The 22828-nt window shown below is 44.2% G+C and overlaps 1 protein-coding gene across 1 annotated transcript in view; it reads left to right on the top strand.

Annotated features, from left to right (window-relative positions):
• The first annotated feature begins 2063 nt into the window (after positions 1-2063).
• Positions 2064-22828, top strand: part of LOC115166921 (ADAMTS-like protein 5) — a 60927-nt gene continuing 40162 nt past the window's right edge. The window contains exon 1 of the mRNA XM_029720849.1: positions 2064-3305. Coding sequence (XP_029576709.1) covers positions 3286-3305 — 20 coding nt within the window. The 5' untranslated portion in view covers positions 2064-3285. The remainder of the gene's footprint in view (positions 3306-22828) is intronic.

Genomic DNA, 22828 nt, shown 5'->3' with positions numbered 1-22828 from the left:
GCCTATGGGGAGGAGGTGTGTGATGAGGCCTTTGGGGAGGAGGTGTGTGATGAGGCCTATGTGGAGGAGGTGTGTGATGAGGCCTATGGGGAGGAGGTGTGTGATGAGGCCTATGGGGAGGAGGTGTGTGATGAGGCCTATGATGAGACCTATGGGGAGGAGGTGTGTGATGAGGCCTATGGGGAGGAGGTGTGTGATGAGGCCTATGGGGAGGAGGTGTGATGAGGCCTATGGGGAGGAGGTGTGTGATGAGACCTATGGGGAGGAGGTGTGTGATGAGGCCTATGGGGAGGAGGTGTGTGATGAGGCCTATGGGGAGGAGGTGTGTGATGAGGCCTATGATGAGACCTATGGGGAGGAGGTGTGTGATGAGGCCTATGGGGAGGAGGTGTGTGATGAGGCCTATGGGGAGGAGGTGTGTGATGAGGCCTATGGGGAGGAGGTGTGTGATGAGGCCTATGGGGAGGAGGTATGTGATGAGGCCTATGGGGAGGAGGTGTGTGATGAGGCCTATGGGGGAGGAGGTGTGTGATGAGGCCTATGGGGAGGAGGTGTGTGATGAGGCCTATGGGGAGGAGGTGTGTGATGAGGCCTTTGGGGAGGAGGTGTGTGATGAGGCCTATGGGGAGGAGGTGTGTGATGAGGCCTTTGGGGAGGAGGTGTGTGGAGGTGTGGCCTTTGGGGAGGAGAGACAGGCAGTCTGGGACTCATTGTCAGAGAGACGGATCACACGTCACTCCCCATGTTCTTTTCTCCCATCACTTTTTACTGGACATTGGTACAACCGCATGGCAAAAATAGGATACTTTCACTAATAGCCAAAGAGATCATTTAAGTGTCATAGGCCTTTATATTTTAATATAGGTTCAAAGAGCAAAGAGTTTGAAAGTCAGCTTGTAGCCATGTAACCTACAGGTCAAGAAGAATGCATAGCAGAACTTTTGTGTCTGACAGCTACAGTAGCCAGCCACAGACAACACACAGTAGGCTTGCTACAGGTAACTGTCAGAATAAAATAAACAACCAACATAAAGTGTCTTCATAGGGTGTTGGGCCACCACGAGCAAACAAAACAGCTTTAAGGAGGGGTCTCAAAGGAGTATAGGGGGTTTAAAGGGTGTGTGTGTGTCTCAGTCACCAGATCTCAACCCAGCTGAACACTTTCTGGAGCAGTGCCTGAGACAGCGTTTTACATCACCATCAACAAAATTAAGGAATTTTGAAATTTTGGAAGAATGATGTCACATCCCTCCAATAGAGTTCCAGACACTTGTAGAATCAATTTGGCATCATTCTTCCACAAGAAATTCCTTCATTTTGGTGTTTTGTTGATGGTGATGTAAAATGCTGTCTCAGGCACTGATCCAGAATGTCCCATAAGTGTTCAGCTGGGTTGAGATCTGGTGACTGAGACACACACACACCCTTTAAACCCCCTATGTTCCTTTGAGACCCCTCTTTCAAAGTCACTGAGATCTCTTCTTCTACGCGCTTAGAAAAAAGGTGTTATGTAGAACCTAGAAGGTTTGTTCGGTTGTCCCCATTGCGGAACCCTTTGAAGAAACCTTTTGGGTTCCAGGTAGAACCCTTTTGAGCTCCAGGTAGAACCCTTTCCACAGAAGGTTCTACATGGAAGCCAAAAGGGTTATCCTATGGCGACAGCCGAAGAACCCTTTTGGAACTTTTTTTTCTAAGAATGCAGCCATGGTCGGCAAGAAAATGGGCAACTGGGCATTTTTATACATGACCCTAGGCATGATGGGATGTTAATTACTTAATTAACTCAGGAACCACATCTGTGTGAAAGCACCTGCTTTCAATATACTTTGTATCCCTCATTTACTCAAGTTTTTCCTTTATTTTGACAGTTATGTGTACATAACCCAGTCCCCTAGTCTCTAATCATTTCAGACACACAGACTAAAATAGCAGATCATTCGATTCCTGATGTTTTATTTGTTTGTTGCGGGGCTACTGAGCGACAGCACTCTGGATTGGACGCGCTGAGTGAAAAGGGGAGTGTTTACTACATTTCCAATGGAATGCAGCATAGGGGAGCGGGCCTCAGGTGTAGGCAGCATGCTGAAGCGATAACTGGATACACTCAGATATGAGAGAAGCTTTTTTTCTTTTCGGCGAGTTTATTTTTTGACCAGCTGATCCCTATTGGAGAACTATAACTAAAGGGTGGTTGTCGCTTGCGGGGTTGACATTATTTATTGACAGCGTTCTATTCTATCTGAAAAGGCTTGCGTGTGTAGGATATACACAAAAGGACTGGGCCCTAAACAACTTGTTTCAATTCAGAGAGAGAGGGACAGGGCTACCTACCTGTCCTGTTGGTTGCTGGTAACGGCGTATCAAAAGGATATTATTTTCCGGCTGCAAGTGGAACAGACGTTGACTCATGAAGAATACAGAGGAGTAGCCTTGTCCTCATGACATTTTATTTGCTTAGCATATCTATTTGTTCGTAATGCTCATCCAACTTGTAAGAGCTCGTTCAAAAAAAGTTGCTTAAATGGGAAAAACAATATTGATTTTGTGCGCATGTGAAAATTGACAGCATTAGGCTTAATCGCACATTCATGCCATTTTAAGAGCATATGCCTACTGTTCTTATATTAGCCTACCATTGCTAAATTGCCTGAAATGTAAACCAAATTTGTCAGATTGCAATGTTATTCTTGCCAGTAGTTTAGCCTATGCTTTCTGTACACTAATCTAGCGATCGGGTGTGCGATCACCTGCGCTTTTGGGACCATTCCAATGATAAACCATTGCGTTTTCCTCAGAAAGTTATCGCTGAGAATAGAACATAATACAAATGTTATTTAATCCTGGCACGGCCAGACGCAGAGCGCAGTGTGTAGTGTGTGTCCTGTGACATTTGCACCTGAATGTCTACTTGGCGAGAGAGATGAGTTTTGCCTCGTCTTCCGAAAGAGATTCGTCGCGCCTTTCGCAGGAAGAACATGGAATAGAACTGCAAAGGATATATTTGGAACTCTTTGGATAGCCAAACGTTCTAAGCTTGAATGAAAGAGATCACAAGTGAATTCTCTGGTTACGGTATTTCAACAAAGTACAGGTAGACATCTCTCAAAGTATGGATTTCAACTCATTTTGAATTTAAATTTGTGAACGTTCTCTTGGACTCCACTGACTCCGGGATGCCCAACAAACCCATTGACTGTCCTGGAACTGCTTGGATCATGATGCAAGCGTAAAATTGCAACTGACATCGAATGTAACACAGCTGATCACATTTGACAAGGACCTACTATGTCAACATTACTAACCAGGTAAGATGCAGGGGTATGGTTATAAACGCAGGTGTATGGTTATAAACGCAGTTTAACATTTGATATAGCCTACAAGTTTATGACTGTACAAGTGTAGCCTATATGCTGAAGTAGCCTATGTTTATGCTAAAGTATATGTTTATGACGTTGTACATTTTTAAAAAATGACGTTGTACATACCTCTGATAAAGTTACTATTAATCCACACAGCCTAATTGTTGTAGTGAATGAAAGGGGAGTATTTAGTGGCCCATATCAAGTGCTTTTCAGTTGATTTAGTAACTTGGCAAGCTCTCACCTAGTCGATTATTACTGTTATCCGAGAGGGTGTGTGTGTGTGTGTGTGTGTGTGTGTGTGTGTGTGTGTGTGTGGTCTACACCAGTTGTTCCCAAAGTTTTTATAGTCCCATACCCCTTCAAACATTCAACCTCCAGCTGCGTACCCCCTCTAGCACCAGGGTCTTCGTTCTCTCAAATGTTGTTTTTGCCATCATTGTAAGCCTGCCACACACACACTATACGATACATTTATTTAACATAAGAATGAGTGTGAGTTTGTCACAACCCGGCTTGTGGGAAGTGACAGAGCTCTTATAGGATCAGGGCACAAATAATCAATCATTTTGCTCTTTATTTAACCATGTTACATATAAAACCTTATTTGTTAATCTGTGAATAACTCACCACAGGTTAATGAGAAGGGTGTGCTTGAAAGGATGCACATAACTCTGCAATGTTGGGTTGTATTGGAGAGTCTCAGTCTTAAATAATTTTCCACACACAGTCTGTGCCTGTATTTAGTTTTCATGCTAGTGAGGGCCGAGAATCCACTCTCACATAGGTACGTGGTTGCAACGGGCATCAGTGTCTTAACAGCGCGATTTGCCAAGGCAGGATACTCTGAGCGCAGCCCAATCCAGACATCTGTCAGTGGTTCTGATTTAAGTATCATTTTCACAGAACCGCTTGTTGCAGTTTTGATGAGGCTCTCTTGTTCAGATATCGGTAAGTGGACTGGAGGCAGGGCAGGAAAGGGATAATGAATCCAGTTGTGTCGGGAAGGTACCTGTGTAATTGCTCACCCAACTCACTCAGCTGCTTCCCAAATCACATTTGACATTGTCCGTAAGTTTGAGTTAATTTGCACACAAAAAATTATACAATGATGGAAAGACCTGTGTGTTGTCCTTGTTAATGCAGACAGAGAAGAGCTCCATCTTCTTAATCATAGCCTCAATTTTGTCCCGCACATTGAATATAGTTGCGAGAGTCCCTGTAATCCTAGATTCAGATCATTCAGGCGAGAAAAAACATCACCCAGGTAGGCCAGTCGTGTGAGAAACTCGTCATCATGCAACCTGTCAGACAAGTGAAAATTATGGTCAGTAAAAACTTTAAGCTTCTCTCTCAATTCCCCAAAAACGTGTCAATACTTTGGCCCTTGATAACCAGAGCACTTCTGTATGTTGTAAAAGCGTTACATGGTCACTGCCCATATCATTACATAGTTCAGAAAATACACGAGAGTTCAGGGGCCTTGCTTTATACAAAGTTAACCATTTTCACTGTAGTGTCCAAAACGCCTTTCAAGCTGTCAGGCAAGAGCCTCTCGGTGGATGCTGCAGTTTACCCAAGTGGCGCCGGGAGCAGCTGCTTGCATACCATTACCACTCCACTATGTCTCCCTGTCATGGCTTTTGCACCATCAGTACAGATACCAACATGAGCAGCAGCTACATACGGACCGTTAGTGGAATTCCCACGAGAGCGTAACGGTTCATGTGATTGGATGTTAAGTATTTGACTAGGCTACCTGTATTTGACATTGTTGTTATTTTGCTGAACACTAGATGGTTTAGTTTTATTTTTGCAGTGAAACGAGGCTACTCGGGTGAGAAAAAACCCAAACCTATAGCCCAGAAGGAAAATATAAATGGACTGTTTGAAAATGTGAATAACATTTTTATTTGGCGAACACCTGGCGGCATTGCGCGTACCCCAGTTTGGGAATACCTGGTCTACACCAAGGGATGGTCGGTGATAAATTCCAGTGGCAGTTTGTCTCCTGTGTGACTGTGTAACCTACTATATATATATATATATATATAATGGCGTTAGGGTATTAAAGCATCCATATCTGATTTATCCAATTTAACTATGAAGGTGCTGTGTGATTTGTATATGAGTGTATTAAGATTATTTCGAGAACACATGATCTTTTCAACGATAAACAACTGTAGGATTACCTGTGATGTACAGTCCACTGTACATGCTGTCCTTGAATGGCAGTTGGCTAACACTTCAACAATGCTATTATTAGGTCTAGTGACTGTACACATTGTTATGGTAAACAAGGGAAAGTTTGGTCTTGAACGCCCTGACAAACACATAGTGTGTGTGTACGAGCTTTTGTTTGCTGTGGGTGTATGGGTGTGTGTGTGTAACAGTCCCTATCAGAGTATGATGCAGATACAGTCAGGCATATTTATCAAGAGTGGAGTGAAGTAGCCTTACTAGTCTGAGGTAACCCCCATCCATGAGAGACTGCAGCAGCGTGGCTTGTATAGAAGCCCCTGGCTGTGCATTCCTCTCATCTGTCTCCATTTCCTTTATCTCCAAATGTCAGAGGCTATAAATATCCAGCTTCATACGTATCCCATCATGGCTGTTCTACAGAACCGCCCCACTAGAATAAGGGCAGTCTTATCATGGCTGTTCTACAGAACCGCCCCACTAGAATAAGGGCAGTCTTATCATGGCTGTTCTACAGAACCGCCCCACTAGAATAAGGGCAGTCTTATCATGGCTGTTCTACAGAACCGCCCCACTAGAATAAGGGCAGTCTTATCATGGCTGTTCTACAGAACCGCCCCACTAGAATAAGGGCAGTCTTATCATGGCTGTTCTACAGAACCGTCCCACTTGAATAAGGGCAGTCTCATGGCTGTTGGAATAAGGGGACTGGATTGTGCCTCAGTACTCAATCCCTAATAGGAGATGAGGTGTTTTATTTTCCTGAAGAGTTGAAGTATCATCTACTGTTCCTAGATATTGTATGTCATTCACTGAAGAAGATATTCCTGGGGGGAAATGAGAATCAGAACATCTGGGTCGGATTTGGGATTTTAGACCTTCTAATGAAGCACTTTTTGATTAATCAAATGCAATTTTTATATTAGAAGCACAAATAAAATAGCGAGTCTTCTCGACTTAACGGTCGACATGAGCTTCCTCAGGATCAACCTATGATGTTTCCTGTACTGGTCTGTAGTCTGTCAAATTGGCTAATGTGAGATTAGGTTGAATGTTCGGGACATGAGAGGGATAAGTCTTTCTCTCAGATCCGTCTCTTGAGGAATGTTTGTATGGGAGCGAGACAGCTCAATGTACTATGGCACGCTGCTCACATCCCTCCGGAATGAGTTCCCTAATTAAAGCGACAGCTTCAGAATGTCCATGTCGTCACTCAAGAGATCTCTTCCCCCGGGGGTGGAATTTCGATCGCTTGGCGATGGGCATGTATGTTTATGCATGAGGCAGCGTGTAATCGATACTTTAATGAAGGTCATGGATAAGCAGGTCTGATCCTTGATGGTGTAAAGGAGGTTCGGATCAACGTTCGCGTGTTTGAAACCTGAAGACGCGGGTCTGCTCTCCAAGCTCAGGGGCTCCGCGCGCAGGAGACCCGGATAAGGCCATCGGCACACTGGGATTTTGTGTCAGAATTTCAGATGAATCAAATGTTCTTTCAATGGGAGTCATCCCGTGCCGGATCAATGAAACTGGATGATTGTCTGACAAAAAAACGCCCAAACTTTCTGTCTTTTGACTGATTAAACTCCTCTGAAAATATTTGACTTGTGTTGTACTTTTGACAGTTTCATTGTTGTTCATGAGTCTGTGTGGCTGTAGCCTTAGATCTCTGGTCGGTCACACTGTGATATAGCCTCTTCTGTTTTAAACTGTTCATACTATTAAGCAGAGCCATGCCGAGCTGTACTGTGCTGGCCTGGTTATGTACCCACCATAGTTGCTGGAAGTGAAACCTCGCTGGAAATAACAACAATATGAAAAGAACATACGGTATCTGAGCCAGCACAGTGGACTGTTGGTTTGGGTCAGCACTATACCTTGTATTTGCGTGCGGTTGGGATATAGTAATGATTAAAATAATGTGGCTGGATCCTCATTGAGTGACATTGGAGTGTCGCAAAGTACACTGTCAGATAAGACTTTACAGGTCAATAGTCACGTCAAGAATGCTATGACTATGATAGTTCAGTTGTGTTTGTCTATATTAATATCACCTTGCACTTTCTCCCCCCAATCGCATGTTTATGTGTTGGCTGGTATTCCACTGTACTCTGGTCCCAGATCTGTTTGCTGTCTCAACTTCTATCATCGTATGATTTGGCATGAATGACCACACAGATGTAGAATCTTCATTTTACCAATCTGTCGCAGGAAAACTTTCCTGCAAGGAAATTTAAAACTTGTGTTTGAGGCTTAAAAAGACTACTGATGTTTCATCATTTCCTCTATGAAATGTCAGACTTGATTTTTCATAACGAAAAATGTATCAGCCCCTACAAAAATGTCCATTAATTATAATTCACATTTCCTGTTGCTGCAGGATTATTTTCCTGCTGTAGCAGACTGGTTAAAATTAAGATCCTACAACATTAGGAGTTAGATATACAGCACAAACAGACCTGGGACTCTCCAATGTCTCTAGCCACTTTAATAGTAAAAAAATGGATGTAATAAATGTATCACTAGTCACTTTAAACAATGCCACTTTATATAATGTTTACATACCCTACATTACTCATCTCATATGTATATACTGTACTCTATACCATCTACTGCATCTTGCCTATGCCGTTCGGCCATCGCTCATTCATATATTTTTATGTACATATTCTTATTCATTCCTTTACACTTGTGTGTATAAAGTAGTTGTTGTGAAATTGTTAGATTACTTGTTAGATATTACTGCATAGTCGGAACTAGAAGCACAAGCATTTCACTACACTCGCGTTAACATCTGCTAACCATGTGTATGTGACCAATAAAATTTGATTTGATTTGACCAGACTATTTCCACAGTGAAAACCAAGTGTATAAAAATGTGTGTATTTTCAATTCTCAGTGGAGGAAGTGTTGGTGGAAAAATGGAGGTGTTCTAATGTGTTTGGCAGTGACCTAAAAGGAGATCAGGTCATGTTCATTAGGAACCAAACGGAAGAAAACGGAAAGAAACGCACATTTTCGTTTGGCATTGCAAAACATTTTATAAAATGTTCAGTTGCTTGCCCTACTGAACACGACCCTGGTGTTATTCACCATGTCAGTAGTTCCAAATGTTGGAGCTGGCTGAGGAAGAGCATGACCGTAGATGGCCAGCCACACCGGATCAGACGGATGCTCTGTCTCAGTAAAAAAGATAAGCTCATAATCCAAGAGGTATGACAATGTCAAGAGATTTCGTCTGTTCGTCCTGAGAAGCAGAACGCTGGTGCAGCCAGTCAGGCAGTAGAGGAACAGAGGAGAATCTTTGAGTTCTAGGAGCAATGGTCAGAGACCCCAAGACACAACCAAGGTGTGGGATTAATTTAAACAGCAACCTCTGTCCTTAGAATAGCATCACATTAAACATAATGCATTTGGTCAATACTCAGCACTGCTTTTCAAAGTGAAGGTCTTAAACTCCTTATGTTGCTTAAAGGGGCATTACACAAAGTCAAAGTTTGTCAAAAGCCATGTCCCACGCCATCAGTTGTGTTGATCCAGTTTCCTGCCTCAACTGAAACAAATTCATTATATGGTGCTCATTTTTGTCATTCATTTTGGATTGAGGTATACCCATGGATCGACCATTTCAGTGTTTCATACTCGTGCAATGATGAATTGTTGCCTCATTGAGTGGGCTAATCCCTGACCAGGATCGTTGCCTGACCGTGAGTGTCTCATTGTTCCCGCCCATTAAGTCTGTTCAGATTTAGGGTTCAAATGTCATGTTTTTTAGTCTTTTCACCTCTATTTACTGAAGTACCTAGTCTATATGCGTCCTCCAGGCCTTAAAGGCAAGCTCTGGAACACTGGCCACTAGTAAGTCTTTTTTTAAACCTCCCGGTCTGCGCTGGATGTGTCAATGTGTAGTTCATACATGCATAATATATTAGCAGGATTACTGTCCTAACTCAATTAGCTGCGAAACCCCTAGTTTGAAAGTGACTGTTTACTGAAAGCTGTGGCACTATTTACCCTACATTTTCCCCCACGTGGGCCAGCCACCTAGCAATTCAAGTTCCAGCCAATGAGCTTTAGCCCATTGCCATTTGAGTGACAGCTAGCAAGATGCACACATAGCAAAGCAAGAGAGAGCGCAATGATGTGGTGCACATATCTGTACATGTGTGACTTAGTATGCAAATTTCGGGGACCACTTTTTGGCTACTTTCAGAACTACTAGCTGAAAACTGCAAAAAGTACCAGATAATCTATTTTTATACCAGTGTTCACCAAATAGTGGGTCACAGCTAAGTCCCTGTGGTCATGGAGGATGGGGGACTGGCTAGAAACACTGTCTTTTGTTCACTTGGTGGATCATTCAAAAGCTGCAGGTGACTCTGACGTATTCAGTTAATTTCATGGTGCTCTTTTGTAAAAAAAAAAAATAAAATAAATAAAGCTGATGCAAAATTAACTGAATATATCATTGTTGCAGTCATAGGGTGTAGCTGTAATTTTGGTTTTCTTTACCCAGTTTTATTGGTATGTTTACCCAGAAAAGCACCCCGTTCCCATAGAAACCTTTTGGTAGCTCCGGCACAGCTGCATACATTCAAGAGTATAGTTGGGTCATAGCACAAAATAGTTTAGGCCAGGATTCAATCTAATTGCGCTTCTAGGCAACGCGGCAATGTTAACGTGTTGGCGGAGATCAAATTAATGGTAAACACAGCAGATATCAGCTAAATTGGAAATTCCCTTTAAATGTCAAGTGTCATATAGGGAGGTTTCAGATTTAATCCCGGCCTTAGGAACCACCAGGCCTGACCAGTGTTTTACAGAAACCCGTTAGTTTAGGAACCCATGCCCTGCGCATTTTAGTTCTAGACCAGCAATAACACATCTGATTCAACTAGGGAATCTAATCACCAAGCCCTTGCCTTGATTAGTTGAATCAGGTGTGTTCGTTCTGGGCTGGAACAAAGATGTCCACTCCTTGGGTCCCTGAAGATGTGTTGGGAAATGATGGCCTACACCAGGGATCATCAGCTACACTGAACAGAAATAGAAACGCAACATGTAAAGTGTTGGTCCCATGTTTCATGCACTGAAATAAAAAATCCCAGAAATGTTCCATACGCACAAAAAGCTTTTTTCTCTAAAAATGTTTGCTGATTGAACAGAATGATCATTACACAGGTGCATGCTGTGCTGGGGAGGCCACTTTAAGGTCACTCTAAAATGTTCAGTTTTGTCACACAACACAATGCCACAGATGTTTTGAGGGAGTGTGCAATTGGCACGCTGACTGCAGGAATGTCCACCAGAGCTGTTTCCAGAGAATTGAATGTTCATTTCTCTACCATAAGCTGCCTCCAACATATTTTTAGATAATTTGGCAATACGTCCAACCGGCTTCACAATTGCAGACCACGTGTAGCCACGGTGCTGAGGAGTATTTCTGTCTGTACAAATTCTCTTTTGTGGGGAAAAAACTCATTCTGATTGGCTGGGTCTGTCTCCCAATTGGGTGGGCCTATCCCCTGCGAAGTTGTGTGAAATCCATAGATTAGGGCCTAATGAATTTATTTAAATTGACTGATTTCCTTATATGAACTATAACTCAGTAAAATCTTTGAAATTGTTGCATGTTATTGTTTTATATTTTTGTTAAGCCGGACATTTTATTTTCTTCAGCAGATGGTCGGGGGGCCGGAACATACAGTAATTGCAAATCATTTGCCCAAACAGATATAATATTTGACTAAAACATAATAATTTCAAACCTTGCTTACATTTGTATACAATCACGTGTCTTTATATTATGCGTGGGAATACTTTCTAAATTAAATTCACTTGGAGTTGATTTCCTGGTGTTTTTAGTCTTTCAAATCAAGTCAAACTTTGTCACATGCGCCGAATACAACAAGTGTAGACCTTACTGTGAAATGCTTACTTACAAGCCCTTAACCAACAGTACAGTTCAAGAAGAGTTAAGAGAATATTTACCAAATAAACTAAAGTAAAAAATAATACAAAGTAACACAATAACAATAATGAGGCTGGGGTTACCGGTACCAAGTAAGTGTGCTGGGGTACAGGTTAGTTGAGGTAATTTGTACATGTAGGTAGGGGTGAAGGGACTATGCATAGATAACAAACAGTGAGTAGCAGCAGTGTAGAAAACAAATATAGCTTGGGGGTAGAAGCTGTTAAGGAGCCCTTTGGTCCTAGACTTGTCGCTCTGGTACTGCTTGCCGTGCGGTAGCAGAGAAAACAGTCTATGACTTTGGTGACTGGAGTCTCTCACAATTTCATGTCCAACAATGTAAATAAAAATATATTTTTAGTGGGAATCCATCTTACACAAAGTAGGGACCACTGGGAGCCAGAGGCAGGTGGCCCCCCTAGCAGCCATGCCGTCTCTGTCCCTGTGACATGGTGCACACTGCGTTAGAGGGCCAAAGGGCACATTCTAACCTGCAATACACTCTAGTAATCAGTGCACAGTTATGGCAGTAATCTCACTTCAAGATAACAGCATAAAAATGACCAGAGAGCGAGAGCTGTGTTTTCTGGAGTGAATTAAAACAAGGGTGTGTGAGGTCAACCATATTACAGCTGAACCAAAATATGGGGAGAAATGTAGGGTGGTGGGTGGGGATGCTGGGTTTTTGGTCCTTTTTTAATGAGGGTTCTGAACTCTCTTCTCTCTTTGTACTCATGCCAGACAGGTGGGTGGAACAGTTTCAGCCTATGTGTGATATTAGCAAATGTATTTAAATAATGGCAATGGTGGCCTGGCTGGACTAGTGGCACTGCCACAGCCTCGGCATACAGATCTACGGTGTCAGGGTGGGTTGGATTCCGGCCTGCTGACCTTTCACACAACCTTTTTTCTATCTTTCCCTACTGTCATCCTCCCTCTCTCTCTTCAGTAAAATCTGAAAAATACCTTTCAAAATATATACATATATAAGAAAGAACAGTAATGTTGTGACAGGTTACATCCATTATATGTAGATGCTTGGTGAAAAGGTCTGCTTAAATAAACCCAAATGCCTGCACACTAACACTACAGATGCAGTGATGCACTGCTCCGCATCACCTCCGGTATTCATGGGTCGCTAACATCATCAAGTACTACGGTCCTATAGCAAATAGATAACCTTGGTTAAAAACAACATTTATAGGCCATTTACTGTATTAAACTGAATAATGCAATATATCTATTTCATGAAAAGAGACACATAGAAGATGCAGCCTGAATAGTTGGATTCTTGGCTATGGTTTCATGAGTCACAGGTTTAATGGCGATCGTGTGGAATTACCCATCACCATGAAGGCACCACCAACTGCTTTCTCACACTTTCTTTGGCACTGACTTTGTGTGTGTGTGTGTGTGTGTGTGTGTACACCAATGTGGATGGGTAATGGGTATGTTTTCCCAATGCCATAGAAAGGCTAATTCAGTCAAAATAAACAACTTGTCTCGTAATGATTAAAGCCATTTCCCCCTGCCTGCCCCTGAGCCCTGCTCTAATGTGCTACCATTGGCTTAATGAGACGCAGGAGGAGCTGTTGTTGACCTCCAGCAGGGCCTCTGTGATTAGGGGGCCAACAGTGGCCAGACAGGCTCCCTGCGACCTGGGGAAAATGGAGTAGGCATAGGTCCAGCATGTAGTTTTGGGTATGGCTCAGTATATTCTGTCTGATAAGCGGTACATTCGATCTTGTATCCGGCCTACTGCTACACTTCCCCTCCGTAAGTTTGGTTTTTGCTTCTTTTTCCTCTATCCCCAGTCCAGCTACCCCCAGTCTCTCCTAGACCCAGTCTCTCCTAGCCCCAGCCCATCTACCCCCAGTCTCTCCTAGACCCAGTCTCTCCTAGACCCAGCCCAGCTACCCCCAGTCTCTCCTAGACCCAGTCTCTCCTAGCCCCAGCCCATCTACCCCCAGTCTCTCCTAGACCCAGTCTCTCCTAGCCCCAGCCCATCTACCCCCAGTCTCTCCTAGACCCAGTCTCTCCTAGACCCAGCCCAGCTACCCCCAGTCTCTCCTAACCCAGCTATCCCCAGCCCAGCTACCCCCAGTCTCTCCTAACCCAGCTATCCCCAGCCCAGCTATCCCCAGTCTCTCCTAACCCAGCTATCCCCAGTCTCTCCTAACCCAGCTATCCCCAGTCTCTCCTAACCCAGCTACCCCCAGTCTCTCCTAACCCAGCTATCCCCTGCCTAGCCCCAGCCCAGCTACCTCCAGTCTCTCCTAGACCCAGTCTCTCCTAGACCCAGTCTCTCCTAGACCCAGTCTCTCCTAGCCCCAGCCCAGCTAGCCCCAGTCTCTCCTAGCCCCAGCCCAGCTACCCCCAGTCTCTCCTAGCCCCAGCCCAGTTACCCCAGTCTCTCCTAGCCCCAGCCCAGTTACCCCAGTCTCTCCTAGCCCCAGCCCAGTTACCCCCAGCCCAGCTAACCCCAGTCTCTCCTTCCCCTAGTCCCAGCCTAACTACCCCCAGTGTCCCCTAACCCAGCTATCCCCAACCCCGCCTAGCCCTAGCCTAGTTTTCCCTTAGCCCTGGTCTAGTTTTCCCCCGACCTTCACCAGCCCTGACTCCCCAAGTCTTCCCCCGGTCTCTCCTAGCCCCAGCCCAGCATCCTGTAACCTCCCTGTAACACCAACTCAGTGTCCCCCAGCCCAGATTCCACCAACTCCATCCCATGTTCCCTCAGCCTTCCTTAGCTCCAGGCCAGCACCAGCTTCTCCAGGCTGCACTAGCACCAGGCCAGCACCAGCAACCCCAGACTTCCCCAGGCTTCCCTAACTCCAGCCCAGTGCCAGATTTCCCAGATTCCCCAGACTTCCCTAGCTTTAGCCCAGTGCCAGATTTCCCAGGCTTCCATAGCTCCAGCCCAGCGCCAGCTTCCCCCAGACTTCCCCAGGCTTCCCTAACTCCAGCCCAGTGCCAGATTCCCCCAGACTACCCTAGCTCCAGCCCAGTGCCAGATTTCCCAGATTCCCCAGACTTCCCTAGCTTTAGCCCAGTGCCAGATTTCCCAGGCTTCCATAGCTCCAGCCCAGCGCCAGCTTCCCCCAGACTTCCCTAGTAGAAGGGCTGCTCAGTGGAATGTGAGGGAGATGTGTATCGTTTAATTGGACAGGGCAACTACTGACCGGGAACTCTGCCAAACAGAGCTTTTGGCCTAGATGTGTGTTTACAAACTTGTTACAGATAAGAAAGAGGGAGCGGGAGAAGACGGGGAGAATAAACAGAACGCATAAAGGGAAAGGTGTGTGTGTGTGTGTGTGTGTGTGTGTGTGTGTGTGGCTCAGTTGGTAGAGCATGGCACTTGCAATGCCAGGATTGTGGGTTTGATTTCCACTGCGTTTTTTTCCACCCATACAAAATGTATCAATGCACTACTTTTAGTTGCTTTTGATAAAAGTGTCTGCTAAATGGCATATCATTACATGGGAAGAACCAAATACACTGAAGGGAGACCCAGGAGAAAACATGGTTCCTAGTCCGGTGCATTGGCATAGCCAGAAATTCATTGGTGGGTGGGCTTGCAGAAATGTAGGTGGATTATGAGCTGTCTTGTTTGCCAAATAAACAAATTACATTTTTACATTTTTGGCATTTAGCAGACGCTCTTATCCAGAGCGACTTACAGTAGTGAATGCATACATATCATACATTTTTTTCCCGTACTGGTCCCCCTTGGGAATCGAACCCACAACCCTGGCGTTGAAAACACCATGCTCTACCAACTGAGCCACACGGGAAATTAGGCACTGGTATGATGCATATACTGTAGCCATAAAGCACAGTGACATACAGTGCACACGGAAAGTATTCAGACTCCTTGACTTTTTCCAAATTTTGTTACCTTACAGCCTTATTCTAAAATGGAGGAAATTATTATTTTTCCTCATCAATCTACACACAACACCCCATAAACAGGTTTTTAGATATGTTCTCAAATGTATATTAAAAAAAGCCTTATTTAAGTAAGTATCCAGACCCTTTGCTATGAGACTCGAAATTGAGCTCAGGTGCATCCTTTTTCCAGTGATCATCTTTGAGTTGTTTCTTCAACTTGATTGGAGTCCACCTGTGGTAAATTGGACATGATTTGGAAAGATACACACCTGTCTATATAAGATCCCACAGTTGACAGTGCATGTCAGAGCAAAAACCAAGCCATGAGGTCGAAGGAATTGTCCGTAGAGCTCCGAGACAGGATTGTATCGAGGCACAGATCTGGGGAATGGTACCAAAAAATGTCTGCTGCATTGAAGGTCCTCAAGAACACAGTAGCCTCCATCATTCTTAAATGGAAGAAGTTTGGAACCACCAAGACTCTTCCTAGAGCTGGCTGCCCGGCCAAACTGAACAATCATGGTAGAAAGGCCTTGGTCAGGGAGGTGACTAAGAACCCGATGGTCACTCTGGCAGAGCTCCAGAGTTCCTCTGTGGAGATGGGAGAACTTTCCAGAAGAACAACCATCTCTGCAGCACTCCACCAAATCAGGCCTTTATGGTAGAGTGGCCAGACAGAAGCCACTCCTCAGTAAAAGGCACATGACAGTCTGCTTGTAGTTTGGCAAAAGGCACCCTAAAGACTCTCAGACCATGAGAAACAAGATTTCTCTGGTCTGATGAAACCAAGATTGAACTCTTTGGCCTGAATGCCAAGCGTCGCTTCTGGCTGAAACCTGGCACCATCCCTACGGTGAAGCATGGGGGTGGCAGCATCATGCTGTGGGGAGGTTTTTCAGCGGCAGGGACTGGGAGACTTGTCAGGATCGAGGGAAAGATGAATGGAACAAAGTACAGAGAGATCCTTGATGAAAACCTTCTCCAGAGCGCTCAGGACCTCAGACTGGGGCGAAGGTTCAGCTTCCAACAGGACATTGACCCTAAGCACACAGCCAAGACAATGCAGGAATGACTTCAGGACAAGTCTCTGAATGCTCTTGAGTGGTCCAGCCAGTGCCCGGACTTGAACCCGATCGAACATCTCTGGAGAGACCTGAATATTGCTGTGCAACGATGCTCCCCATCCAACCTGACAGAGCTTGAGAGGATCTGCAGAGAAGAATGGGAATGTCATATCCAAGAAGACTCGAGTCTGTAATAACTGCCAAAGGTGCTTCAAGAAAGTACTGAGTAAAGGGTCTGAATATTTATGTAAATGTGATATTTCAGTTTAAACATTTTTTATATTAGCAAAACTTTTTTTTAAAACTGTTTTTGCTTCGTCATTATGGGGTATTGTGTGTAGATTGAGGGGGAAAAAAACGATTTAATCAATTTTAGAATAAGGCTGTAATGTAACAAAATGTGGAAAAAGTTCAAGGGTCTGAATAATAATTTCTGAATGCGCTGTATGCCTCAATGCAGTCATATTCATGGTTTATTGGGGGTGTGGCTTTCAGGTAGTTAATTTTGGCAACCTGTCCTGTGAGAGTGAATGTCATCCCAGGTCATATGTTCTGTTATATTTCATCAAATCTGACTAACCCAGTGCACTGCTTGCTGTCAATTCTATCTGATGGTGTTTGCATGTTTAGATAAAAATACAAATAATGTCCTGTTTGGAACACTGGAAATTAAAGAGCATAATTTTGTTTTTTAAATGAATAAATACAAATATTAATTTTTTGATCAATCTGAGTGGGTGGGCCTGGCTTTATTGGCCTGGCTCCCCGGTAGTTAGGTGGGCCCCGTGCCTATACCCCTGGACCCGTTTATATGAGGCTTGAGTGGAGATTGACAGAAAAGGGGAGGGTAGAGGTCGAGGAGAGAAAGTGAGAAGGAGAGAGTGAGAAGTGGAGAAGAGGGGAGAGAGTGTGAGAAAAGGAGAGAAAGAAGGAGTGAGTGAACTGGAGGAGCTTGATTTGCTGATGGAGATCTAACATCAACATACCCTAGTGGTCTCTAATACTGAGACTTGGACAAATGGTATGAGTGTCACCTCAAATGGAACCCTATTCTATTTATAGGGCCCATAGTGCACCATTTCTTAACAGAGCCATATGCAGGAAATAAAGTACCATTAGGGACGTACTCATGTGCTGTTTCTCAAATGACAAATCAGACCCACTTGACTTGTGCAACTCTCCTTACAGATGGACTAACAGTAGTTAGTTAGCACTAAACAAATCAGTACCAGGAAGCCTTTATAGAGGGGGGTTTCCAAGGATTTCTGAGGAGGCATTTCTGAGAAAACACACTGAAGCCTTTGATGAGTCAGATTGACTGTGTGTGTCAGCCAGGGAGAGGATGAAGTACAGATATCCTGTGTGTGTCAGCCAGGGAGAGGATGAAGTACAGATATCCTGTGTGTGTCAGCCAGGGAGAGGATGAAGTACAGATATCCTGTGTGTGTCAGCCAGGGAGAGGATGAAGTACAGATATCCTGTGTGTGTCAGCCAGGGAGAGGATGAAGTACAGATATCCTGTGTGTGTCAGCCAGGGAGAGGATGAAGTACAGATATCCTGTGTGTGTCAGCCAGGGAGAGGATGAAGTACAGATATCCTGTTTGTGTGCGCATGACCGGTGTGCATGTGGGTGTAACGAGTCAAATTAAGTGTGTGTGTGTGTGTGTGTGTGGTCTCGGGTTATCGTCGGAGCATCCTTGAGGCGAATGCAGACGGGTTAATAAGGACAGACAGGGAGTAGACTGTGGCTGGCAGTGGCTGCTCAAGACATACAGTTGTGCTACCAGTCATACACATTGCAAAGAGAGTGTCTCCACACATATCCAGATGGAGCACGGCAGTCATTCAAATAAATAAACATGACTAAAGAACGAAGGGAACTGTACAGCAGAGGAGGCTGGTGGGAGGAGCTTTAGGAGGACGGGCTCATTGTAATGGCTGGAATAGAGTGGTACCAAACACATGTTTCACAAAGTGTTTGTCTCCATTCTATTGATTATAGGAGGAATGTTTTGACAGACATGGTCCATGTTTACAATGTGTTTGTCTCCATTCTATTGATTATAGGAGGAACGTTTTGACAGACATGGTCCATGTTTACAATGTGTTTGTCTCCATTCTATTGATTATAGGAGGAACGTTTTGACAGACATGGTCCATGTTTACAATGTGTTTGGCTTCATTCTATTGATTATAGGAGGAACGTTTTGACAGACATGGTCCATGTTTACAATGTGTTTGTCTCCATTCTATTGATTATAGGAGGAACGTTTTGACAGACATATCAGCAGTATCATGTGTTTAATAAGCAGTCATAGGCTGAGTAGTATACCTACCATTAAAACATAGGCTGAATAGTATACCTACCATTAAAACATAGGCTGAGTAGTATACCTACCATTAAAACACAGGCTGAATAGTATACCTACCATTAAAACATAGGCTGAGTAGTATACCTACCATTAAAACATAGGCTGAATAGTATACCTACCATTAAAACATAGGCTATGGAACCTAAGGCAATGTCTTGCCCTGTAGCTGGCACACACACACAAGTTGTTTATTTTGACTGAATTAGCATTTCTAGGGCATTGGGAAAACACACCCATTACACATCCGCATGGGTACACACGCACAAATACACTCAGTTCTTACATTTGAGAATAGTTGTGTGTCACAGTCAGGGGTGGTGGGAGGTGGCTGAACCCTGGTGGTGCTGTGGGAGAGGGAGTTAATGATGATGATGATGATGATGGTGGTGGGAGGTGGCTGAACCCTGGTGGTGCTGTGGGAGAGAGAGTTAATGATGATGATGATGATGATGATGATGATGGTGGGAGGTGGCTGAACCCTGGTGGTGCTGTGGGAGAGGGAGTTAATGATGATGATGATGATGGTGGGAGGTGGCTGAACCCTGGTGGTGCTGTGGGAGAGGGAGTTAATGATGATGATGATGATGGTGGGAGGTGGCTGAACCCTGGTGGTGCTGTGGGAGAGGGAGTTAATGATGATGATGATGGTGGGAGGTGGCTGAACCCTGGTGGTGCTGTGGGAGAGAGAGTTAATAATGATGATGATGATGGTGGGAGGTGGCTGAACCCTGGTGGTGCTGTGGGGGAGAGAGTTAATGATGATGATGGTGGGAGGTGGCTGAACCCTGGTGGTGCTGTGGGAGAGAGAGTTAATGATGATGATGGTGGGAGGTGGCTGAACCCTGGTGGTGCTGTGGGAGAGAGAGTAGATGATGATGGTGGGAGGTGGCTGAACCCTGGTGGTGCTGTGGGAGAGAGAGTTAATGATGATGATGGTGGGAGGTGGCTGAACCCTGGTGGTGCTGTGGGGGAGAGAGTTAATGATGATGATGATGGTGGGAGGTGGATGAACCCTGGTGGTGCTGTGGGAGAGAGAGTTAATGATGATGATGATGATGGTGGGAGGTGGCTGAACCCTGGTGGTGCTGTGGGAGAGAGAGTTGATGATGATGATGATGATGATGGTGGGAGGTGGCTGAACCCTGGTGGTGCTGTGGGAGAGAGAGTTAATGATGATGATGGTGGGAGGTGGCTGAATCCTGGTGGTGCTGTGGGAGAGAGAGTTAATGATGATGAAGGTGAGAGGTGGCTGAACCCTGGTGGTGCTGTGGGAGAGAGAGTTAATGATGGTGATGATGATGGTGGGAGGTGGCTGAACCCTGGTTGTGCTGTGGGAGAGAGAGTTAATGATGATGATGATGATGATGATGGGAGGTGGCTGAACCCTGGTGGTGCTGTGGGAGAGAGAGTTAATGATGGTGGGAGGTGGCTGAATCCTGGTGGTGCTGTGGGGGAGAGAGTTAATGATGATGATGATGGTGGTTGTGTGGGTGCATTCTTGACTTTGGCTCCTGCCCTGCCCCCAGGGGCCCCAGTGGCATGGCAGCTTGTTTGTTGTTATTATCAGTGACCCCTAGAGCCGGAGCTCCTGTGTTAAGCGAGGCCTGAATTGTCCGCTCTCTCTCGAAAGCAATCGTGCTCTCTCTCTCTCTCACACTCTCTCTCCCTCGTTGTCTCTCAATTCAATTCAAGGGGCTTTATATTGGCATGGGAAACATATGTTAACATTGCCAAAGCAAGTGAAGTAGATAATATACAGAAGTGAAATAAACAATAAAAATGAACAGTAATCATTACACTCACAGAAGTTCCAAAAGAATAAAGACATTACAAAAGTCATGTTATGTACAGTTGAAGTCGGAAGTTTACATACACCTTAGCCAAATACATTTAAACTCAGTTTTTCACAATTCCTGACATTTAATCCTAGTAAAAATCCCTGTCTTAGGTCAGTTAGGATCACCACTTTATTTTAAGAATGTGAAATGTCAGAATAATAGTAGAGATAATCTTTTTTCTTTCATCACATTCCCAGTGGGTCAGAAGTTTACATACACTCAATTAGTATTTGATAGCATTGCCTTTAAATTGTTTAACTTGGGTCAAACGTTTCAGGTAGCCTTCCACAAGCTTCCCACAATAAATTGGATGAATTTTGGCCCATTCCTCCTGACAGAGCTGGTGTAACTGAGTCAGGTTTGTAGGCCTCCTTGCTCGCACACGCTTTTTCAGTTCTGCCCACAAATGTTCTATAGGATTGAGGTCAGGGCTTTGTGATGGCCACTCCAATACCTTGACTTTGTTGTCCTTAAGCCATTTTGCCACAACTTTGGAAGTATGCTTGTGGTCATTGTACATTTGGAAGACCCATTTGCGACCAAGCTTTAACTTCCTGATTGATGTCTTGAGATGTTGCTTCAATATATCCACATAATTTTCCTACTCATAATGCCATCTATTTTGTGAAGTGCACCATGATGTCAAGCAAAGAGGCACTGAGTTTGAAGGTAGGCCTTGAAATACATCCACAGGTACACCTTCAATTGACTCAAATTATGTCAATTAGCCTATCATAAGCTTCTAAAGCCATGATATAATTTTCTGGAATTTTCCAAGCTGTTTAAAGGCACAGTCAACTTACTGTATGTAAACGTCTGACCCACTGGAATTGTGATACAGGGAATTATAAGTGAAATAATCTGTCTGTAAACAATTGTTGGAAAAATGACTTGTGTCATGCACAAAGTAGATGTCCTAACCGATTTGCCAAAACTATAGAAATTTGTGGAGTGGTTGAAAAATGAGTTTTAATGACTCCAACCTAAGTGTATGTAAACTTCCGACTTCAACTGTATACATACAGTGTTGTAACGATGTGCAAATGGTTAAAGTACAAAAGGGAAAATAAATATGGGTTGTATATACAATGGTGTTTGTTCTTCACTGGTTGCCCTTTTCTTGTGGCAACAGGTCACAAACCTTGCTGCTGTGATGGCACACTGTGGTATTTCACCCAGTAGATATGAGTTTATCAAAATCGGGTTTGTTTCCGAATTCTTTGTGGATCTGTGTAATCTGAGAGAAATATGTGTCTTTAATATGGTCATACATTTGGCAGGAAGTTAGGAAGTGCAGCTCAGTTTCCACCTCATTTTGTGGGTAGTGTGCACATAGCCTGTCTTCTCTTGAGAGCCAGGTCTGCCTACGGCAGCCTTTCTCAATAGCAAGGCTATGCTCACTGAGTCTTTACATACTGTAGTCAAAGCTTTTCTTAAGTTTGGGTCAGTAACAGTGGTCAGGTATTCTGCCACAGTGTATTCTCTGTTTAGGGCCAAATAGCATTCTAGTTTGCTCTGTTTTTTTGTTAATTACTTGACACATTGGAAATAATTATATTTTTGTTTTCTCATGATTTGGTTGGGCCTAATTGTGTTGCTGTCCTGGGTCTCTGTGGGGTCTGTTTGTGAACAGATCCCCAGAACCAGCTTGCTTAGGGGACTCTTCTCCAGGTTCATCTCTCTGTAGATGATGGCTTTGTTATGGAAGGCTTGGGAGTCGCTTCCTTGTAGGTGGTTGTAGAATTGAACTTCATACGGAAGTTGTCCCACCTCGACAACATCCGGTGAAATTGCAGAACGCGAAATTCAAATGACATAAATTGTAATATTAAACATTCATGAAAATACAAATGTCATACATCAGTTAAAAGCTTAACTCCTTGTTAATCCAGCCACTTTCAGATTTCAAAAAGGCTTCACGGCGAAAGCACACCATGCGATTATCTGAGGACTGCGCCCTGCACACAAAAGCATTACATACATTTCCAACCAAGCAGAGGCATCACAAAAGTCAGAAATAGCGATAAAATAAATCACTTACCTTTGAAGATCTTCATCTGGTTGCAATCACAAGGGTCCATAACAAATGGTCCTTTTGTTCGATAAAGTCCTTTATATCCCAAAAAAGTCAGTTTC

The sequence above is a fragment of the Salmo trutta genome, chromosome 29 (assembly GCF_901001165.1).
Source record: "Salmo trutta chromosome 29, fSalTru1.1, whole genome shotgun sequence".
Classification (NCBI taxonomy): domain Eukaryota; kingdom Metazoa; phylum Chordata; class Actinopteri; order Salmoniformes; family Salmonidae; genus Salmo; species Salmo trutta.
Note: the sequence above shows the minus strand (reverse complement) of the source record. Positions and strands in the feature narration are given on the sequence as shown.